Here is a 22,967-nt window from a genome sequence, read left to right as displayed (position 1 = left end):
TGGACTTGGGTGCAGAGGGTAGATTTAATGATTTCACAGGATAAAGAAAAGTCAAGCCAAATGTTGAGGCTTAGATGCTAAATGCTGTACTTTCACACTTTTTGTACATTTCTTCTAGTTCTATATGGTTTTCTTTTTATTCAAAATAAATTACGTATTTCATATGTGTACTATATCCCATATATAAGCTCTGGAAAGACGTTAAAAGTCCATGTCTGGAGAACAGGCCTGGAAAGAAACTTACTCCTTACTGAAACTCTGCGTAATCCGTTGAAATCTCTTAATGGATGACTTTTTTTAAAGCTTTATTGTTATTTATTTAATACATAGAACAACTGGGGGGGGGCCTCCCTGGTGGCACAAGGGGTTAAGCACAGCACTATGAAGCTGTCTGCAGCCTCTGCAGTACGAGTTCGATCCCCCAGCCGGCCAGGGAGCTACCCACATGGCACAGCAGACCTCTCCTGACTCGCCAGCTGCTCCCCTCAGCAGTGTATTTCAGTCAGTCTGCCTGTTCTGCTCCCCGCTCTGTCTCTGGTGAATCCTCTCACCCCCCGCATCTCTGGCCTGAACCCCAGCTCCTGTATGCATAAATAAATCTTCAAAAAAAAAAAAAAGAACTGGGGTGTCAGCCAGGGGAGGGGGGAGTGTGAGAGGATTCACCAGAGACAGAGTGGGGAACAGAACAGGTGGATCTATTGAAATACACTACTGAGGGGAGCAGTGGGTGAGACAGGAGAGGTCTGCTGCGCCATATGGGTCAGCTCCCTGGCCAGGGATCGAACTCATGCTGTAGTGGCTGGCAGCAGCTTGATAGAGCTGAGACTTAACCCCCTGCACCACCGTGGAGGCCCCCAGATTGAGTCTTTTTTTTTTTTTTAATTTTCTAGAGGCATGTCTTATTTATTTGTTTATTTATTATTTGTTTGTTTGGTTGGTTTATACATGCACTGGGTACAGTCAGAAGCGCGGGAGGGTGAGAGAATTCACCAGAGCCAGAGCGGGGAGCGGAGCAGGCAGAAGGACCGAAGTACACTGCTGAGGGGAGCAGCGGGCGGCAGGAGAGGTCTGCACGCCATGTGGGACCCTCCTCCGGTGGCCGGGGAGCAGCCGGGGATCGAACCAGCTGCAGAGGCTGCAGGCAGCTTCGCAACCCAGCGCTCAACCGCTGCGCCACCGGGGAGGCCCCCAGATTGAGTCATTTTTAAAAGCTAAATTTTTTTAAAGTTCTAACACTGAATTTAAAAATAAATGTGACACAAAAGATTTGAATTCATTCCTGCTGCAACTCCTCTAGTCAAAAGCAAAAGCAGGCAGGCCCTCACAAGCTGGCTTTATGCAGTCAGTCTGCCTGTTCTGCTGCTGCTGAGGGGAGCAGCTGGCGAGTCAGGAGAGGTCTGCTGTGCCATGTGGGTAGCTCCCTGGCCGGCTGGGGGATCGAACTCGTACTGTGACCAGCATTCATGCTAGAACTGCACCTCCTGTGTGCCAGTGGCGGCACTGTGCCCAATGCAGGGGGCTAATGGGGACAAGAAAACTCATGAACAGGACGCTGACCCCCTGCCTGCATTTAACCAACCACTGTGAGAACCACAAAGCTTTCAGCAGTGCACACTGGGATCCAGGAATTGTTCTGCACACGTCATGGAAATCATAAATTAACTCAATAGCTCCATGAAGTAAGTGTGCTGTTTCATCAATAGCCAGATACAAATTTTGCAAAGTTCAGCATGTACAAATGAGTTGCATTAGATTTACAGGCAACACCTTCTCTTCTTGTAATAAATAATAGTAACTTACCTCTGAGGCATCTCAGGCTTTACTGAAATACACTCTGGCCACCTGACTGTGCAGAAGCGTCTACCCTGTCCAGAGGCTTGGGCTGATTAGGAAAGCCCTGCTGGCTGAGGGTCTGTGCACCTCACAAGCCAACTGCAAGGCCAGACACCAAAATGGTGACCAGATTTGTTTTAGGGTAAAAGCTATAGTGGAGCTTTGTATGATTAAAAATAATTCCCTGGTGGGCCTCCCCGGTGGCGCAGCGGCTGAGCGCTGGGTTGCGAAGCTGCCCACGGCCTCTGCGGCGCCGGTTCGATCCCCGGCTGCTCCCCGGCCAGCGGCGGAGGATCCCACATGGCGCGCAGACCTCTCCTGCCGCCCGCTGCTCCCCTCAGCAGTGTACTTCGGTCCTTCTGCCTGCTCTGCTCCCCGCTCTGGCTCTGGTGAATTCTCTCACCCTCCCGCGCTTCTGACTGTACCCAGTGCATGTATAAACAAAACAAACAAACAAATAAATAAATAAATAAATAAAACCATGCCTCTATTAAAAAAAAAATAATAATAATAATTCCCTGGTGGTGCAAGTGGTTAAGACGCAACCTATGAAGCAATCCACAACCACTGGAGCACGAGTTAGATCCCCAGCCAGGGAGCAACCCACATGGCACAGCAGACCTCTCCTGACTCACCCGCTGCTCCCCTCAGCAGTGTATTTCAATCAGTCTGCCTGTTCTATTCCCCACTCTGTCTCTAGTGGATCCTCCCACCGCCCACACCTCTGGCCTGTACCCCAGTTCTTGTATGCATAAATAAATAAATCTTTAAATAATAATAATAATAATAGTAATAATAATTCAGGCTCATTCAACAGAAAACCTGTAAAGTTGATATCAAATACCACTCTAAGTGTCCTTTGCTATGTATGTATCTTTTCTTAGGGCTGAAAGGGTTTACTAAATTAACCATGAAGTCTATTAAATATGGTGCTACTCCTACTGACTGGTTTAAAAAGACCAGTGAGCTTATATAATCTAATAAAACAGAAATCAAGAATCCCCAGAAATAACAGTACAAAACACAACAAAGCAAAAATGGACAATTATAAATCAGAGACATCCTGCAGGGGAGGAGGAGGGAGAGGGATCAGACGGAGGGAGAGAGAGAGGGCGGAGCACAGGGGACTGAGGTGATGGTGCACGGGTGCCTTGGGGAAGGAAACTCTATGGGGACTACACCTGAGGGGGTGGGGAGAAGCAAATACTGTTTAAAAATGAACAATGATAAATGATGTAAAAAGTTTAAAAAAAAAAAAAAGTAGAGGGAAAAAAAGAAAAAGACTCCCCAGAAAGAAATAAACTTCTAATACTTTAAATATTTAGGCATGTTTTATTTATTTATTTGTTTGTTTTGTTTATACATGCACTGGGTACAGTCAGAAGTGCAGGAGGGTGAGAGAATTCACCAGAGCCAGAGCGGGGAGCAGAGCAGGCAGAAGGACCGAAGTACACTGCTGAGGGGAGCAGCGGGCGGCAGGAGAGGTCTGCGCGCCATGTGGGACCCTCCTCCGGTGGCCTGGGAGCAGCCGGGGATCGAACCAGCGTCGCAGAGGCCGCGGGCAGCTTCGCAACCCAGCGCTCAACCACTGCGCCACCGGGGAGGCCCAGCAGTGAAACTCTTATGCAGGGTTGATGGGAACGTAAATCACTGCAACTACTATGGAAGAATGCATGGAGGTTTCTAAAAAAAATTAAAAACAGAATAACATCCAACAATCCCTTTCCTGGGTATATATACAAATGAAAACACTAAGTCAAAAAGATATTGGTGCCCCTATGTTTCATGCATCATTATTCACTACAGTCAAGACATGGAAATAACCTGTGTTCATCAATGAATGAAAGGATAAAGATGTCCAGAAAAACAGCAGGAAATCCTGCCACTTACAGCAATGTGAATCAGCCTCACTTTACTTCACTAAGTGAAATGAGTCAGACAGAGAACGATGAACACTGTAGAATCCCACTTATATCCGAAATCTGAGAAAGCTAACATCGCATAGAACAGACTGGCTACAGGGGCTGGGGAAGTAGAAGAAATAGGAAGACACTGGTCAAAGGGTTAAACTTCCAGTTATAAGAGGAGTAAGTTCTGGGGTCTAAAGCACAGCTGGTGACTGTAGTTAACAATAGCATCTCATACACTTGAAAGTTGCTAAGAGCAGATCTTAACTTTTCTCACTGCATATTTTAAAAATTGTAATTATGTGAGGTGATGGAAGTGTTAGCTAACCTTATTTTGGTTATTTCACAACATGTACACAGATCCAAGTGTATGCAGTATACGCTTTAAACTTACACAAAGTTTTGTGTTAATCTTATCTCAATAAAGCTGGGAAAAGGGGGGGGCCCTCCTGCTGGTACAGGGGTTAAGGTCTCAGCTATCAAGCTATTGCCAGCCAATGCAGCATGAGTTCAATGTCTAGCCAGGGAGGTGACCCACAGCAGCCCTCTCCTGTCACCCACTGCTCCCTTCAGCAGCGTATTTCAGTAGATCCATCTGTTCTGCCCACCGCTGTCTCTGATGAATCCCTCACTCCCTCCTCCCCACACCTCTGGCCTACACCCCAGTTCTTCTATGCAAAAATAAATATTTTTTTTTAAAAAGCTAGGAAAGGGGGATAAACATTTCTCAGAAACTGCTATCTTTTATGTATCAATGCACTTTCAAACACAGGATCCAAATTCATGTAATCCAGATGAACCCTTGGAGAAATCAGACTGACTTGCTAACTGGTTGACCTAACGTGGTAACTTACCATGGTAACTTACGTAACACAGCGCACAGTTGGGTTGGTTTTCTCAATAGGAGCCTAGTTAATCTGAATTTCCTAAATTTCCCACATCAGATGACCTGAAATGACATCCACATGCTTGAGATTGAGAAAATGTATGTAGGGTAAGGAAAAAAGTCAGGCTTTTCTGCCCTCCCGCCATCAGGATAGATGATGGATCCTTGCAGTCCTGAATGCATGCCTGATGGCGGGCACCTGGAGTAGTGTGGGCAGAGGTAGATGGGATGCACCTGGGCTAAGACTGGGCTTTTAAGGGTGGCGTCACGAGGACGCCAGCAGCAGCAGAAGCCAAAAGAGAAGCAGAGAACGCCGGAGAGCCCAGAGAGAGTGAAGACCTTCCTCCCAGCCCCCCAGCGCTCCTGCCTGCCTTGTACCTGGTAAATTCCAATAAAAGACTGCAAAAGCCACTGAGAACTCTGACTCCTCCTTCACCCGGTCTGCTGGATCATAGAAAACCTGCACTGTGTCATTTCGGCCTCTACAATTGGTGTAAGTCGGCAAGATGATCCATGCAGACGGGTATGGAGCCCTCCGAAGACTTGGAGGGACTAAGGAGTAACACTGTGTTTGCCTGTGACAACGCTGGAGGCATCATGGCGGCACAGGAGATGGATGAGGTCCGGGAACTACAGGAAGAGACCTTGTGTGAAGGAGACGCCCGAGAGGACCAGCCAAAGACCCCTGAGGCAGCAAGAATCATTGGCGAAGAAAGGACCACGATTCGGAGCCCGCCAGTGCTGATGCAGGGAGAGGCCTAATGGACTTGGACTGACAACTCGCCAGAGGCGGAGGAACTTTGGCAAATTAAGTTTTTGGGACCCTGGGGGAGGATGCTATTTTTTGTACACCCCAGGAGATGGGAATCTGGGGGTGGCCAGTGGGCCTTGATGGCCAAAAGCAGCCTGTGTATGCCCAGCAGCCAGGTGGAGGAGAAAAGCCAACTGAGAAGGCAAAAGCTGGTGCTGATGCTAAGTTTGGGAAGCCTTGAGAGGCTGTTAAGCAGCCTAAGTATGCTGAAGGCCAGTGAGTCTCATAAAATCACCTGTGGGTGATGCCCTGCTCGTTGTCGAGTGAGGGTGAGGAGCTGAGGAACCCGTTCCTTAGGGGACGGGTGGGGAACTTGGCTTGGGGTGGAGCCCAAGCTGAATGTAGAGTTTGTAACCGAGGACACCCGACCCATGTGCTTCTGCAATGGGTTGGCCTGAGTGCAGGGGTCTGAGAGTCGCATTGGTGGCTATGAAAGCCGAATGTTGGAGCGACCTCAGACAGAAACCATGAGGGTTGGCGATTACCCCCAACAGTATAGAATCGCCAATCCCAGAGTGAGTGCATCCTGGGGGTGGATGCTGTGTGTGGCTTGTAGCCGAGGCTACAGCCAGAGAAGGCCAGGAAGCCTGATGGCTCCTGGTGTGTTGCAGTAGATGCCGTGAGTGATTCCCCTCCCTCCAATGAGCAGTGCCTTCGGCAGCAGATTTGGTGGCTCATCTGCTGGTACCAATAATTGTCTTTTGCCACTAGGTTGGGGCCCTGTCTGAACTTACTTGTGTTCTGTTGTATTTTATTGCTATATTGTGATGTATTTACTTTTGTGGGCCATGGCTGCATTGTTTGTTTGCTAACAAAACTATATATGAAGACTATATGGCAAAAAACCCTGAGGGGGTGGACTATAGGGTAAGGAAAAATGTCAGGCTTTTCTGCCCTCCCGCCATCAGGATAGATGATGGATCCTTGCAGTCCTAATGCATGCCTGATGGCGGACACCTGGAGTAGTGTGTGGGTATAGGTAGATGGGATTCACCTGGGCTAAGACTGGGCTTTTAAGGGCGGCGTCACAGGGACACCAGCAGCAGCAGAAGCCAAGAGAGAAGCAGAGAAGGCTGGAGAGCTCAGATAGAGTGAAGACCTGCTGGGGGCTGGGAGGCCTCCCAGCCCCCCAGTGCCCCTGCCTGCCTTGTACCTGGTAAATTCCAATAAAAGACTGCAAAAGCCACTGAGGACTCTGACTCCTCCTTCACCAGGTCTGCTGGATCATAGAAAACCTGCCCTGTGTCATTCCTGCCTCTACATGCAACATTACAGACATAATGTAGTTAAATGACAAATCTCTGACTTAAACTTTGTTCTAGCAACAGAAATCTTGTTCTGTAGTGTATTAGCTGAAAAGTAATGGCCAAGACTTTTGTTAACCTAATGTCTTTTGTTAACCTAATGACACTGGCCCAATGTTAAAGTGATTTAATCAGCAGCAGGTCTGTGACATTCTGAACAAATGCTAAGAGCAAAAACTAGATCACTGGTCACCAAGCACAGGTTAACAAATACAGGTCACATGTCTCTCTCTACAGCTGCCAGAATGACAGGATTCAAAAATGCCTCTGTACCTCTTAATGAGCACAGTCTTCTGCTCATCAAAAATGTAAAATAGGGCTCTTAGAATGCAGCTCCAGAGTACTTCTGAAATGCGCTACACCTACTTCTCACTTTTTGTATCTGTCCTGCAATAAAAATATATATATTTGGTCTCAACCCAGGTTCTTGGCACAGAACTCCCTAAACCCTTAGGATCTATAGAGGGACAGGAGTGTCTTTTGTTATTCATAAGGAGCCCCTGGCAACCACACCAGAGCTTATGTTGATGGGCTGATTCAGGGTGTGGGCTGGTCACCAAAATAGACCAAATATGTGATTTGAGCCGGAACTGGAGATTAAGTTATAAAAACCTAACCTAGGAGATTTGGAGACCTTCTCCAGGGCAGTAAAGATATGGAGATGCTGGGAGAGTGGAGTCCCCAGAAAGGGCACAGAAGCGCCGCACCCCTTCCCCATACCTTGCCCTATACATCTCTTCCACCTGGCTGTTCCTAAGTCATATTCTTTATGATAAACCAATACTTTTTTTTTAAAGATCTTTTTATTTTTTTTTTAAAGATTTATTTATTTTATTTATACAAGCACTGGGTACAGTCAGAAGTGCGGGAGGGTGAGAGAATTCACCAGAGCCAGAGCAGGGAGCAGAGCAGGCAGAAGGACCGAAGTACACTGCTGAGGGGAGCAGCGGGCGGCAGGAGAGGTCTGCGCGCCATGTGGGACCCTCCCTGGCAGCCGGGGATCGAACTGGCGCTGCAGAGGCTGCGGGCAGCTTCGCCACCCAGCACTCAACCGCTGCACCACCGGGGAGGCCCATAAACCAATACTTTTAAGTAAGCTGTTGTCCTGCATTCTGTGAATGATCAAGTTTGAGGATAATCACGGAACCCCTGAATTTGCAGTAATGAAGGCAGAAGTGTGAGTGGCCTGGGAGCCCCATCTGCAGCAGGCACCTGAGGTGCAGGTAGTCTTCTGGGAGTGAAATCATAACTTGTGCTCAGAGCTACCTCCAGAAACTGAGTGTCAGGTCTAGACTGAGTTGCCACACATCCAGCTGATGTCAGAGAATTACAGAATTGGTGTGGGAAAACAAAATGTATTTGATGTCAGGGGGGAAAAAAACCACAAATTAGAAGTCACACTCACTTTAGATAAAAGTTGCAATTAACATGGATGAAGGGGCCTCCCTGGTGGCGCAAGGGATTAAGCACCACACTATGAAGCAATCCGCAGCCTCTGAAGCACGAGTTCGATCCCCGGCCTGCCATGGAGCAACCCACATGGCGCAGCAGACCTCTCCTGTCTCACCCGCTGCTCCCCTCAGCAGTGTATTGCAGTAAATCTGCCTGTTCTGCTCCCCACTCTGTCTCTGGTGAATCCTCTCACCCCCTACACCTCTGGCCTGTACCCCAGCTCTTGTATGCATAAATAAATAAATCTTTAAAAAAAAAAAATGGATGGAGGGCCTCCCCGGTGACACAGTGGTTAAGCACTGGGTTGCGAAGCTGCCCGCGGCCTCTGCGGCGCCGGTTCAATCCCCGGCTGCTCCCCTGCCACCGGAGGAGAGTCCCACATGGCGCGCAGACCTCTCCTGCCGCCCGCTGCTCCCCTCAGCAGTGTACTTCGGTCCTTCTGCCTGCTCTGCTCCCCGCTCTGGCTCTGGTGAATTCTCTCACCCTCCCGCACTTCTGACTGTACCCAGTGCTTGTATAAACAAAACAAGCAAACAAATAAATAAAACATGCCTCTATAAAAAAAAAAAAATCAAAAAAAAAAAATGGATGGAGACATTAAACCAGAAAGATGGTGACCAAGAAATAAAAATACGCATGCAAGACAATGAAAGTATCTAGCAAGGCAGAAGGATAGTAATTTCTGTCTTAAAGAAAAAAAGTTTAGGGCCTCCCTGGTGGTGCAGGCGGTTGAGCGCAGCACTGTAAAGCTGACCAAAGCCTCTGCAGTGCCAGTTCGATCCCCACCAGCCATGCAGATACCCACATGGAAAGCAGACCTCTCCTGTCTCGCCTGCTACTCCCCTCAGCAGTGTATTTCAGTCAGTCTGCCTGTTCTGTTCCCCACTGTCTTTGGTGAATCTTCTCACCCTCCTGCACATCTGGCCTGCAGTTCTTGTATAAATAAATCTTGAAAAAAAAATTTAGTTATATCAGAACATAAAAGATGAGGGAAAGAGATGAGTGGATCCAGTAAATTGTAGGTTTGAGGAAATGTGAAATTAATTTGCCTTGTTTATAATTCCTGCAAAAATGTGTCAAACTGACAAAGTTGATCAATAAGCAAGAGTGACCACAGCACAGCCACCCTAGGTAAAGCCAAGGTCAGGCCTCTGGAAGCTTCTGATGCCATCTTCCCAGGATCAGACCCCAAATTCTGAACAATAAAATTGTTAAGATGCTTTTATATCCAAGTGGTCATTGGCACTTCCCAGATGACCAGAATAATAAACACTGACTCCCACCATCATGGGAGTTCTGATGCAATGCTCAACACCTCATCACTATCTTTAGAGCTTCCCTGTGCTTCAGGCCTACAATATGGAAAAAAAACATCAAATCAAAAAGAGAAAATTGGTGCAGCGGATTGAGCCGGGACTGTGAAACTGTCCGCAGCCTCTGCAGCGCGGGTTCGATGCCCAGCCGGCCAGGGAGAGGTGCAGCAGACCTCTCCTGCCTCGCCCGCTATTCTAGTCAGCAGTGTCTTTGGTTCGTCTGCCTGTTCTGCTCCCCGCGCTGTCACTTACCCTCCTGCGCCTCTGACCTGTACCCCAGTTCTTGTATAAATAAATCTTTTTTTAAAGATTTATTTATTTATTTATTTATTTATACAAGCACTGGGTAGACTCAGAAGCGCGGAAGGGTGAGAGAATTCACCAGAGCCATAGCAGGGGGCAGAACAGGCAGAAGGACCGAAGTACACTGCTGAGGGGAGCAGCGGGAGGCAGGAGAGGTCTGTGCGCCATATGGGACCCTCCTGCGGTGGCTGGGGAGCAGCCAGGGATTGAACCGGCGCTGCAGAGGCTGCGCACAGCTTCACAGCCCAGCGCTCAACCGCTGCGCCACCAGGGAGGCCCTAAATAAATCTTTAAAAAAAAAAAAAAAAAAGAGAAAATTTACACTCCCTAGATAAAATTCATACAAGTAGAATGTTATTTAAACAAACAACAGTGCAGTTCCCAGGATGGTGGGAGGTGCTGGAGACCATCCATGCCCTTGCTGGGTAGGGAGGCAACTACCAAGTCCTCACAGGGCAGGCATGAAGTCTAATCTGCTAAGGATTTCACTTCTGCCCATTGTTTCAGTATAAGCAGTCAACCATACCGTTATCATCTGTTTCCTTCCAAAACAAAAGGCCAGAAGTTGAGTGTTCAATAAACAAGAACAATGGCAGGGCCTCTGTGGAATTACCAATCCTGTGGGGAACAGATTCGAGCAAATGTTGACATCACTGCTTGGAACAGACACCCGAAACACCAGGATGGATTCCATTTTTCAGACAGGACTCAAGGTCCAAAGCAGTAAGAACTAACTATGAAGAACAGAATAGATTTGTGAGGGAAACCTAGTAGTGGTCACCTGCTGCGAAATAGAATGGGTTTTTTTTTTTTTTTAAAGATTTATTTATTTGTTTGTTTGTTTGTTTATACATACAAGCACTGGGTACAGTCAGAAGCGCGGGAGGGTGAGAGAATTCACCAGAGCCAGAGCGGGGAGCAGAGCAGGCAGAAGGACCGAGGTACACTGCTGAGGGGAGCAGCGGGCGGCAGGAGAGGTCTGCACGCCACGTGGGACCCTCCTCCGGTGGCCGGGGAGCAGCCGGGGATTGAACCGGCACTGCAGAGGCTGCGGGCAGCTTCGCAACCCAGCGCTCAACCACTGCGCCACTGCGGAGGCCCTAGAATGGGGTTTTTTAAATGTCCTGTTTTCTAAGCAACACATGAGGAAGCTTTTCCTTTCTTCTTCCTGTACTCCCAAAGGAATAGACCATGGCTGTGCAAACAGACATGACATACCCTCAGAAAAGCAAGCAACATCAGAGAGGCTTGGAAACATGTAGAAATGCAAGTTCCCAGGCCCCATATCAACTCTAAGGAATCAGAAGCTTAGGGGAGTGGAGCCAGCCATGGGTGTCTGAGCCAGCTCTCCAGGCAATCCTATTGACCAACAGTTTGAGAATCCTTGCACGAAGAAACCAAGATTTAATTTTTTGCACTCTCACTGCTAGGAAGATAAAGTACTGACTACTTTTCCTAACATCCATGGTCCCCTATGTTGTTAAACATTTGTGTGTAAGTGTCCCTGGAGATGTGTCCATGACCATCAGGGGGATTTAAAATGCAGCTGGGCACTCAAAGGTGTACATTTCCTTCCATTTGGGTCTAGGCTACTCCTGTTATTCCTGATCCCCGTCACTGTTCCTCCTCACCCCTGCACACTCGCTATCAGTTGTGCTTTCTATGTCCTCTACCTAGAAGTCAGTGCCCGCACCCCCCTGGTAGCCCTACACAATACCACTCTCAAGCCAGGCCAGGTCTCCCAACAGCTTCCCACACCACAGAAAACACTCCACCCTCAACTCCATGGGGGTCATGCCATTTACATGCCTGGGTATGTGGATGCTTTTTCTGCCCAAATAATCACGAGTTCTGGGAAAATTAAATGACGTTTTATACCTCTCCTCCACCCTCCCCCCAAAAAAAACTGTAAACAAAGCCAACGGGGAAAGTAGTCAGCTAACACAAGATAGAAGCGAAATATTGATGTTCCAAAAAAATAAGAAACTTTGTCTCAAGGCTTTTAAATTGGAATTCATAAGAACTAAGAGGACTAGCTAGACAAAACACTCAAAACAACTGCCACACATGTGTACAACATGAAGGCAGAAAAAGCTAAAAATAAGATTCATGGAACTATAAGAAGTCAGTCCTGGGGTCCACAAGGGTAATGGAAATAACAGTCAAGCTTTTTCAAGAGGTCTAACTTCAATTTCTATCTCTGCCCCTTGTTATTTGTGCAAACTGTGGCCTCCATTTCTTGGTAGAGTAGAGATTACAGGAAACAACAAATCACTTTAAAGAAAAAAATAGCACAGCTAAGCAAAGCATTACTTAATATTATTTCTACTATCTGCAGCTGAATGAAAAGATTTACAGTAAACCAAGCAGCACTTGACACTTAAATTCTTCAGACAAGGCCAACCCTAGACAAAAATAAAAAATAAGCTTAATACATCTTATAGTATCCTCCCACTTTTCCTGTCTTTATATGCAATGCGTCTTCATTTTACCTCAAAGTAATAACAACCCTAAATAGGATATTAACAAAAAAAACCTGAAAAGACACTAAAAACCATAACCAACCTTCACTTGAGGCTTGCCTTTAGAGGGACATCACCCCAAAAGGATACACGAAAGCTTACTACCTAGGAGGTAGCTTTCTCTCCGCACCAGACCCAGAAAATTCTACATGTGACTGGAAAATAAAGTAAGGAAAGTTTTATCCCAGGGGTAAATGTAAACTATTAGAAGCCAGTATGTCTCAGAAACAAACTATAAATCAATGTAGGAACCCATCCCAGGATGGCTGTATGCAGAAGAAAGTAACCTGCCCTTGGGGAAAATACAGCAAAGAAAACTGCATTTAAAAAATTTCTACTCTAATCTGGCTTTTCCTCACAACTACCTATAATATCACCAACATATAATGTACCTAGTCTGAGAAATGGAATTTGATGAGTAAACCTGTCTGTGAAAAAAAGCATTTTCTAATAATGGAAAGTACACGTTACACCACTCTGAATGCCAAAAAATGACCCCCAAGAAACTATTCAACTGGGACCTACATAAAGAATAATTATGCTTGCTTTCTAGACACATGCTTCTTAAAAAAACACATGCTTCTTAAAAATCAAAAAAGATTCATCAAATGCAATAAATTATACCTTTTTTATATGCAAAGTAAGACTTTGGATTTTTCCACATAATTAGGTTTTCTTCTCAGAGCATCTTTTAGAACTAGTGCTTCAGAAAAAATATTTTAGAAAACATTGTTTGAACTCATTAACCACCAGGGAGCTTCCCTGGTGGTGAAGGGTTAAAGACAGAGCGCTATCAAGCTATTGCCAGCCACTGCAACATGAGTTTGATCCCGCCAGGGAGCAAATCCACATGGCACAGCAGACTTCTCCTGTCTCGCCTGCTGCTCCCCTTAGCAGTGTATATCAGTAGATCTGCCTGTTCTGCTCCCCACTCTCTCTCTGGTGAATCCTCTCTCTCTCTCACACACCCCCAACCTCTGGCCTACACCCCCATTCTTGTATGCATAAATAAATAAATCTTTAAAAAAAATACCAGAGGGCTGAGAACAGAGGTATAAACCTTTTAAAAACATAGAATCAACTGGGGCCTCCCTGGTGGCCTAGAGGTTAAGCCTCAGCGCTATCACCACTACAGCCTGAGTTTGATTCCAGGCCAAGGAGCTAACCCACATGGCACAGCTGACTTCTCCTGTCTCATCAGGTGTTCCCATCAGCAGTGTATTTTAGTAGATCCTCCTGTTCTGCTCCCCACTCTGTATGTGGTGAATCCTCTTATTCCCTACACCTCTGGCCTGCACCCCAGCTCTTGCATGCATAAAAAATAAATCCTTAAAAAATACATTGTGCAAAAATTTAAAATTATGTAAAAAATACATAAAATAAAGATTTATAAAAATAATAAAATAATAATAAATTAAAAATAAATAAAATACAATTTTTATCCATCTTGACTTTCTAATCTTTTTTTTTTTTTATTTTTTATAGAGGCATGTTATTTATTTATTTATTTGTTTGTTTTTTTGTTTATACATGCACTGGGTACAGCCAGAAGCGCGGGAGGGTGAGAGAATTCACCAGAGCCAGAGCGGGGAGCAGAGCAGGCAGAGGGACCGAAGCACACTGCTGAGGGGAGCAGCGGGCAGCAGGAGAGGTCTGCGCGCCAGGCGGGACCCTCCTCTGGTGGCCGGGGAGCAGCTGGGGATCGAACTGGTGCCGCAGAGGCCGCGGGCAGCTTCGCAACCCAGCGCTCAACCACTGCGCCACCAGGGAGGCCCTATCCATCTTGACTTTCAAATAGTGAGACTAATAAACTTCAGCAGTGGGTCTCAAGTAGGGTTTTTTCAGAGTCTATAGTTTTGGAGTGGGTAAAGGCATCCACTTTGTTTTAAAATCTTAATGGTGATTCTTACACAAAAAGTAAAGAATAATCAAATGGCAGTTTTGTTGAGTTTTTGTAACTACAAGCCTAAATATGATTCTTTACTGGCAATTCTGCACATAGACAATATACAAGAGAGCAACCCTAGTCACACACACAAGGCTCCCCAAAAGTGTTCTATGAGAGTCTCCAAAGAAGAGTCATAAAGGAAAAACTTCAGAAATAGTTATTTCTACTCAATCTTATATGAAAATGTCTTCAATTCACACAGAACAATAAAATCTAAGCAGCTCATAAAAATTTTAGGCAACAATCACCAAAGTGAAAATGAAACCCCAAAGAGTTATATTCAAACACAGTTGTTCCTGCAACACAGTCCAAAATATCTATGAAATACAAATTCAAAAAGGTTTTTACAAAGTAAGAAATTCTAGTTAAAGCACCTTACCTTTTCTAGGAGGAAGCTCTCCATTCTGGGTTAACTCTGTCCCATTATATATAATTTCTCCATCTTTAACCATTTCATTCCACAGACCACAGAGCCCATCTCTCGTGAATGCAAGCTGGCAATGATAAATAAGATAAACTTACAGAGCGATCATACTCACATTGCAGTTCCTAAAGAATGACATGGAAAAACAGCTCATTTCCTCTTATTCAATCATTAAATACTTAATGAAAATCACCCCCAAAAAATACAGTAAGTGGGGAAAAGGCCCACGGCATAACAGTGTATATGCTATGCTAATTTTCATGATAATACAAGAAAAAATACAGATATACATGCTTGCACTCTGGAAAGAAAAACCAGAAACAATGAACAGTTACTGCCAATGTAGAGAAGGGAATGAAAATATAGATGGAGGGCAGCAGAGATGACTAAGAACAAAGTCTTGAGTATGCCTTACATAATTTTACTTCTAAAACATGTGTACATGGGGCCTCCACAGTGGTCTAGAGGTTAAATCTCAGTACTATCACTGCTACAGCCTGGCCAGGGAGCTGACCCACATGACACAGCAGACCTCTCCTGTCTAACCCAGTCTACCCGCTGCTCCCCTCACAGTGTATTTCAGTGGATCCGCCTGTTCTGCTCCTGGCTCTGTCTCTGGTGAATCCTCTCACCCCCCACCCATGCACCCCTGGCCAACACCCCAGTTCTTCTATGCAATAAATAAATAATTTAAAACAAAAACATTACTTTCTTTAAAAAAAAAACATATAAATGGTCTTCTTGAAAAAGCAAAACGTATAACTTATGTTTATGAAAAAGAAAAGTATTTTAAGAGAACTTTGATCTACACATCCAAAGGGGATATACTCTATGGGGTGGGAGAATCAAATTTTACTCATTGGTCTTAATGATAATCATAATATTGGCATTAAAATTTTAAGTATGCTAATGTTATTGGACACTAAAGTATGCTAATAAAGTATGCTAATGTTATTGGACACTAAGATTTTTAAGTGCAAGAGATAAAAATCAGAACATTTTAAAAACTATCTGGGGCCTCCCCGGTGGCATAAGGGGTTAAGCACTGCACTATGAAGCAATCTGAAGCCTGTGCAGCACGAGTTCGATCCCTGGCCAGCCAGGGAGCAACCCACATGGCACAGCAGACCTCTCTTGTCTCGCCTGCTGCTCCCCTCAGCAGTGTATTTCAGTCAGCCTGTCTGTTCTGTTCCCCACTCTGTCTCTGGTGGATCCTCTCAACCCCCACATCTCTGGCCTGTGCCCCAGCTCTTAGATGCATAAATAAATAAATCTTCAAAAAAATTTGATTAGAAATCTCCATATAAAATTCTATTGTAATACATTTGCTAGTTGCCTTTGGAGAGGACCTTCAATCAATAACACTCTGACAGAGTAAGTACAACCAGCACCCAGACATTGGTTTCTAAGTACCACATCTCACTAAATAAAGCAAGTCTTCGGGGAAAAGTCAGTCTCAAAGGTCAGGGCAGGCAAAGTGACACTGGATTATCTCATTTTTGCATCAAAAAAATTGCTCACGGTCTGATGGGAGCTCTACTGGACAAACTTAGGACAGTTTTGAGCTGCAAAATACATAACAACTATACTGAGCTGCAAGAACAAATAAAAACACAAGTCCATTAGTGCAATTCAAAGAGGAAAAAAAACAAGTATGTCTGGTTTGGCAGAAGTTGTGTGACAGAAAAGGCTTCCCAAAGCAAGCTGTCAGTTGGGGTGAAATAGGGGGTGGGGGACTGAGGGATAGCAGCTGAAGGCATCCTCTGAAAACTGCAGGTGCAGCAGCAGCTCTGTGACACAAAGCACTTTACATTAAAATAGGCGCATCTCTGCCCACTTTCAATGGCAGGCCTGGGCTGCTGCTTTGTTCACAAGTTCACTAGCTCATCCCTTGTCACCACATCCCTTGTCATCAGTGGCGCACACCACCCTCATGAAGCATCCATGATGCCCAATTTGTTTCTTTAAAATGGAGCAAGGATTGAAGGAAACTTTGTGAGCAATCTCAGCATAGAACTCTAGACCCTCAAGACTTTTTCTGCCCAATCTTTTACAGCTCTCTCTCTCGCCTAACCTCTCCAAGCAGTGTTCTATACTCTCACTTTTATCTAAAATGTCTAGCAAGGGCCTCCCCTGGTGGCGCAGCGGTTGAGCGCTGGGCTGCGAAGCTGCCCGCAGCCTCTGCAGTGCCAGTTCAATCCCTGGCCACCAGCGAGGGTCCCACATGGCGCGATAGACCTCTCCTGTCTCGCCCGCTGCTCCCCTCAGCAGTGTATTTCGTTGGTCTGCCTGTTCTGTTCCCCGCTCTGGCTCTGGTGAATTCTCTCACCCTCCCATGCTTCTGACTGTACCCAGTGCTTGTATAAATAAATAAAAATAAATCTTTAAAAATAAAATAAAATAAAATGTCTATCAAAACTCTAAGACAGTCCCCCAAGATCCTCACCCTCTGGTGCACTGCACACCACCCTCTGAGTGTGGGTGACACCTCTAAAGAGGATTAGCTCTCATACCTGTGACTAGGTTATGTTTCCTTCTAAGGCAAAAGTGAAGGCATTTCTCAAGTAATTAAGGTCCCAAATCCATTGATTTCCAGTTATTCAAAAGGAAGTTGATCCTGAGGGCCCCACTTACCAGTGGGAAAGCCCTAAGAGGACAGGCCCATCTCTGTGGCTATAAAGAGGCAAACAGCCCTGCCAAGAGCTACCCATGGAGGATGGCCTCAAGGAGCCCACGACTCAGTCCCACAACAGCAACAACTGAATTCTACCATCAGGAACGCAATGAGACAGCAGATGAGAGCACAGCACAGCAGACATCCTGCTGGTAGCCTATAATATCCAAAAGAGAGGGTCCAGGGGCCTCCCTGGTGGCACAGGGGTTAAAGACAGCGCTATCAAGCTATAGCCAGCCACCACAGCACTTAGATCGATCCCCAGCTAGCCAGGGAGCAACACACATGGCGCAGCAGACCTCTCCGGTTGCACCCACTGCTCCCCTCAGCAGTGTATTTCAGTACATCTGCCTGTTCTGCTCCCCAACTGTCTCTGGTGAATCCTCTCACCTCCCCCACCGCCCCCGCACCTTGGGCCTATACCCCAGTACTTGTATGCATAAATAAATAAATCTTAAAAAAAAAAGAGAGAGAGAGAGAGAGAGAGGGTCCAGCACTGACAGACTCTTGCCCCACAGAAACTGGAGAAAGGACACAGTGAGTTCTTGTAAGCATTTAAATACGCGGTCAGTGACTTGTTACAAAGCAATAGAAAACCAATTCAGCATCCAACTTAATTTTCATGGAAGCAATAACTTTCTTTCAACTCTCATATTTATCTTTCACATCACTAAAAGAGAACTGCCATAAACATAATTGGGGCCAAAGGATATGACTCTTGGCAAGAGTATCAACTGGCAGGGGTGGGAAAGTAAATTCCTCCCTAAAAACTGGGCCATGAGCATTCAGGGGCCTTGGGGCTTTAGAAAGGGGATGGAAAGAGCCGGCTCATCAGTGCGCTCAGGTGACAGGAGGCCAGCTAAGACCGCTGGAGTTCAACCCAGTGCCCACACGCCCACACAAAGCAAACAGAAGCAGACTAAAAAGCCCCCTGAGCGCCGTGCTGCAGAAGCCATCTTGAGTTACTCCAGGAAGTAAATGCTCTGAGCCTTAAGTCACAACTCCGTAGCAGGGCAATGCATGGAGACAGAGATGAAACTAGAAACAAGAAAAAATAACTTACATGGCCATTGCCAAAGAAACCCTTCCCAAAAAAGGATGTGAGCCCAAGCCAGGCCAAGGGAAATAGAGGATTTACAACATCTCAGATCAAATAGGACAGATCAGATATGAAAGAGGAAAGAGGCAGGGAACAGAATAGGAACGAGGGAGAATTCACTCTGTTTTGTTTTGTTTTTTTTTTTTGAAGATTTATTTATTTATACAAGCACTGGGTACAGTCAGAAGCGCGGGAGGGTGAGAGAATTCACCAGAGCCAGAGCGGAGAGCAGAACAGGCAGACTGACAAAACACACTGCTGAGGGAAGCAGCGGGCGCAGCAGGAGATGTGTCATGCCATGTGGGACCCTCGGCCGGGGATCAAACCAGCGCTGCAGAGGCTGCGGGAGCTTCGTAGCCCAGCACTCAACCGCTGCACCACCGGGGGAGGCCCAATTCACTCAGTTTTAACCATTGAGATTTGTACCAACTACTGAAGATAACAGACAAGGAGATCCCGCACACACGCACACACAGAGTAAACAAATCTAGAGCCAGAGTGCACAGGGCCAGAAACTCAAGTCTGGAAGTCATCAGCAAGTGGCTACAGACCATGGCTTGGAGGATACATCAGCACCCATGGGGAGAGGGTAGACCCAAGTCCTCAGCCCCAGTGACACACTGGGCTTTCCAGGGGGGGACGGAGGCAGGCAAGGTTAGTGCTTGGGTGCAGCACAGCTTGGGAAACTTTGGGTGGAACTATTAACAAAGAAAAACTGCCCAAAGATGAAACATTTAAGGCATAAACCAAGGAAGAAGCTCAGTTTACATGGAACCGATAATTATTACCACTACCCATTCTCTCATCTCTTGGGTCAAGTGGGAGGGAAAAAGGCAGGGCTAAAGCTGTGCAGAAGGTGGAGACTGGGCGTGTGGAGGGACACTTGCTGGAGAAACCACCTCAATGTTCAACCACCCAAAGATGGAAGTGGGTGTGGACCTCAGTAACCACTATTCAAAGCACAATGGCTCAGGCATCTCAAAGGATTTGAGGAAGGAGGAAAATCACTAAGGCAACACAGTGAGCCTCCCTCCCTAGAGGGGGCTTGAAAGAGCTAGACTGAAAGGCAGAGATGAAGGCCCTGGGGAAAGTGCTCCAGGGCACTGAGGTAGTACAGGATCCTGCAGGGAAAGAAGCCAGGAAAACTGGAAAATAGTCATGACAATGTAAAAAGACCCTGAACAGGAAATAGAAGCACTTGAATTTGTCTATTTATGAGTATATGTAACTGGTATCTTCTCTTCATTAGTAGCTAACTGACTTAAAGGTCCCAATGGAAGATGGTATAGGGTTTAAAGTTTCCTTTTAGGCACAGAATACAGATATTTCTAATTAGTATTGTTTAGTGCTAGGTGCCTTTTCCAACTTGCTCTCATTTTCTTATCTCACTCCTCTAAATTGAGAGTAGGTAAAGGTGTTTTTCAAGGAGCCAGCAAGGTGGATAGTAACAGGGGAGTTTAGGGGGGCAGTGAAATGAAGTTCAGAGGTTCAGTTACTTGACCAAGTTCACAAAACCCTGGGTATGTCAAAGGTAGGATTTGCAAAGGGGCTTAACTCCCAAGTTTGCTCTCTTCTTACCAACACACCCACACACACCCCCCCACCCACCCACACACATCACACACACTGGAGCTCAGAAGATTCATGTCCCCTACAGGTGCTACAGACACCTAAAACACCAAATACAATAGGGCAATAGATCGTAAAAGTCTCTATTAAAATGACTACAGATGCTCCTGGCATTTCAATGTGGTCACATCCCAAGAAACCCAAGGTAAGCTGGTAATATTGCCAGGAAAAAATGCACTGACACATCTGCCCTGCTGGACATCATAGCTTAGCTCAGCCTCCATTAACATGCTCAGACACATTAGCCTACACCTGAGCTGTTATGTTCAGTTTCACGCAGAGTATTTGCCTTCCTCTTCAAATCACCAGAAGCAGGAGATACATGAACATTTTGTAGACATGAGAGAATGTGAAAACACAAAACACAATATCTAAACAGTGGAAACAGTACACTGTATAGTACTATTTCCCCTCGTGCTGACAGGGAGCATGGGCTCACTGCTGCTGTCCAGCACCACCACAGGGCATCCTATTGCATATGGCTAGCCAGTGGGAAAGATCAACCTTCAAAATTTGAAGTTCAGCTTCCAATGACAGCCTATAGCAATCACACCACTGTAAAGACAAAAAGTCTTAAGCCCACAGTTTTAAGCCAGAGACCACCTATCCTTCAGAATTGCACGATTACACTAATAAAATCCAAAACAGAAAAATATGCCAATTGAATGGCATTTTGGTTGACTTATAGGCCTGAAAATGTTTCATTTTTCCTATTTTTATGGCTGAAATATAATCTCTAAATATCTGCAGATATCTGCAAGACAACATGTCAATTCCAAAAAAAAAATTTTTTTTTTAAAAGATTTATTTATTTATACAAGCACTGGGAACAGTCAGAAGCGCGGGAGGGTGAGAGAATTCACTGAGCCAGAGCGGGGAGCAGAGCAGGCAGAAAGACCGAAGCACACTGCTGAGGGGAGCAGCGGGTGGCAGGAGAGGTCTGCGCCATGCGGGACCCTCCTCCAGTGGCCGGGGAGCAGCTGGGGATCGAACCAGTGCTGCAGAGGCTGCTGGCAGCTTTGCAACCCAGCGCTCAACCGCTGCGCCACCAGGGAGGCCCCAATTCCAAAAATTTTTAATAACAGGTTTCTAGAACAACAGGGAAGCTCAGAAAGAAACAGTGTATCAATCTATTCAAAAGACATCTAAGGGGCACAGGGCAGTGAGGAAGAGTGAGCCTGAGACCTTACAGAGAAGATCATCTAAGAGCCTCAGGGCCTCTCCAGAGGCAACTGATTCTAGGAAGACACTGGAGCCACGGTAATGGGGGGAGGGGGGCGGGGGGACGCTGGGGAACACACCATGCTCAATGGGTCACACACACCAGAAGCACAGCTTAGGTGGAAGCAGACTACTGCCTCCCCCAGGTAGAAGCCTATTTTGAATCATTCAGTTCCTGCTGCTCTGAAGTAACCCGGATGGCGAGTGATCCCAGGACAGCGGGTCCTCTCTGGAAAAGGATATCATTACCCAGGCCTTGAGTTATCACAACATTTTACATACAGTAACCACAACTTAAACAAAAATAATGGTAGGTAAAACCACACGATTAAAAAATGAAAAAAAGAGAAGAGAAATCAAGATCAATAAATCAACAGAAACAGATCATGCGCAGATCCAGATACCAGAAGTACAGGCAGTCTTGGTCCTAGAAAGGAGAGTCTGAGGAACAGATGAAGATGCTGATGCTTTACTTGACAGTGGCCAGCTCAGGGCTGTGAGGAGCAGGGAGCATATGAACGCAGAATTTTACTAGGGTTCAGCAAACGCCACAAGCCCAAAAGGGGTACCTTCTTTGAACTGAAAGAGTCCTTTAGATCATGTTTTTTACATTATTCAATGGTTGAAAATAATCAAAATAAGAAAAATATTTTGTTGACACATGAAAATGATGACAATCAAACATCAACATCTATAAAGTTGTACTAGAGCCAGCCACACTCGCTTGCTTAGGTACTGTCTGCGGCTGCTTTTGCACAACAGCAGAAGTAAGCAGTTGTTACAGAAAACATATGGCCCACAGGAACATTTTCTATCTATCTGGCCCTTTACAGAAGTTTGCTGACTCCTGTGTTACTGCACCACCCCCACCCCACAGAGCTGCAGATACAGCAGGTCTCTCAGCCAGAAACCACATCACAGAACAATCCTAGGGAGGAATTAAAATCCCCAGTTCCCTATCTCTCTCCCAATCAAGCAGGGAAAGCTCCCCTTCTGGAGAGCTAGCTCCTACTTTCTCCACCTCCCAGGCTTTGTCATCAGCTCCAGCTGGGAAGTCATAACCCACACACTGTTGTTACGCCTAAGACTGAGCAGAGGGCAGCCCACAGACATGCCGGGTTGTCAACCCAAAGAGAAGGGGAGCACAGTGGAGTAATCTAAGAGGTGCACAAGTTTAAGATGGTAAAGCAATTCAAAGATCAGACTGAAAATGTCCACAGAGAGTTGGAAATGATTATAAAAAAGTACCCAATGTGACAATTAAACCACCAAATACTTCAACATTTAAAATAGATACATTTTATCAAATATAATCATAACCCAGTGAAATTCATTCACACCAAAGCATGGAAATTCTAGAACTAAAAAAATACAATTCTCTAAAGCTAAGAGCTTACTGAGATTAAAAGAAGATTGGAAAGGCCCATGCTTCTGCCTGTAAAGGATTAACCTCTGTAGGAATTACCTCTGCTTTAATCAATTACAAAATCAGAGAGAATATACCAAGTAGTTGTATTCAAATGCTAAACAACAGACAGCCCAGAACTGTGATCCCTGAGAAGTGAAAAATGAAGTAAGGTCTACAAATTGCCAGTGCTTACTGCCTACAGGTAGCTTCCCACTGCAACAGAGAGGGGTTGT

The 22,967-nt window shown here is 45.8% G+C and overlaps 1 protein-coding gene across 1 annotated transcript in view; it reads right to left on the bottom strand.

The window, feature by feature from the left end:
• Positions 1–22,967, bottom strand: part of HERC2 (HECT and RLD domain containing E3 ubiquitin protein ligase 2) — a gene marked incomplete at both ends in the record, with an annotated part of 160,691 nt that overhangs the window by 131,798 nt on the left and 5,926 nt on the right. The window contains one exon of the mRNA XM_084253432.1: positions 14,659–14,773. Within this exon, the coding sequence (XP_084109558.1) occupies positions 14,659–14,773 (115 nt within the window). The remainder of the gene's footprint in view (positions 1–14,658; positions 14,774–22,967) is intronic.

Source organism: Talpa europaea, assembly GCF_964194135.1.
Source record: "Talpa europaea genome assembly, chromosome: 14".
NCBI lineage: Eukaryota > Metazoa > Chordata > Mammalia > Eulipotyphla > Talpidae > Talpa > Talpa europaea.
The sequence above is the reverse complement of the archived record's forward strand: the minus strand, read 5'-3'. Positions and strand labels throughout refer to the sequence as shown.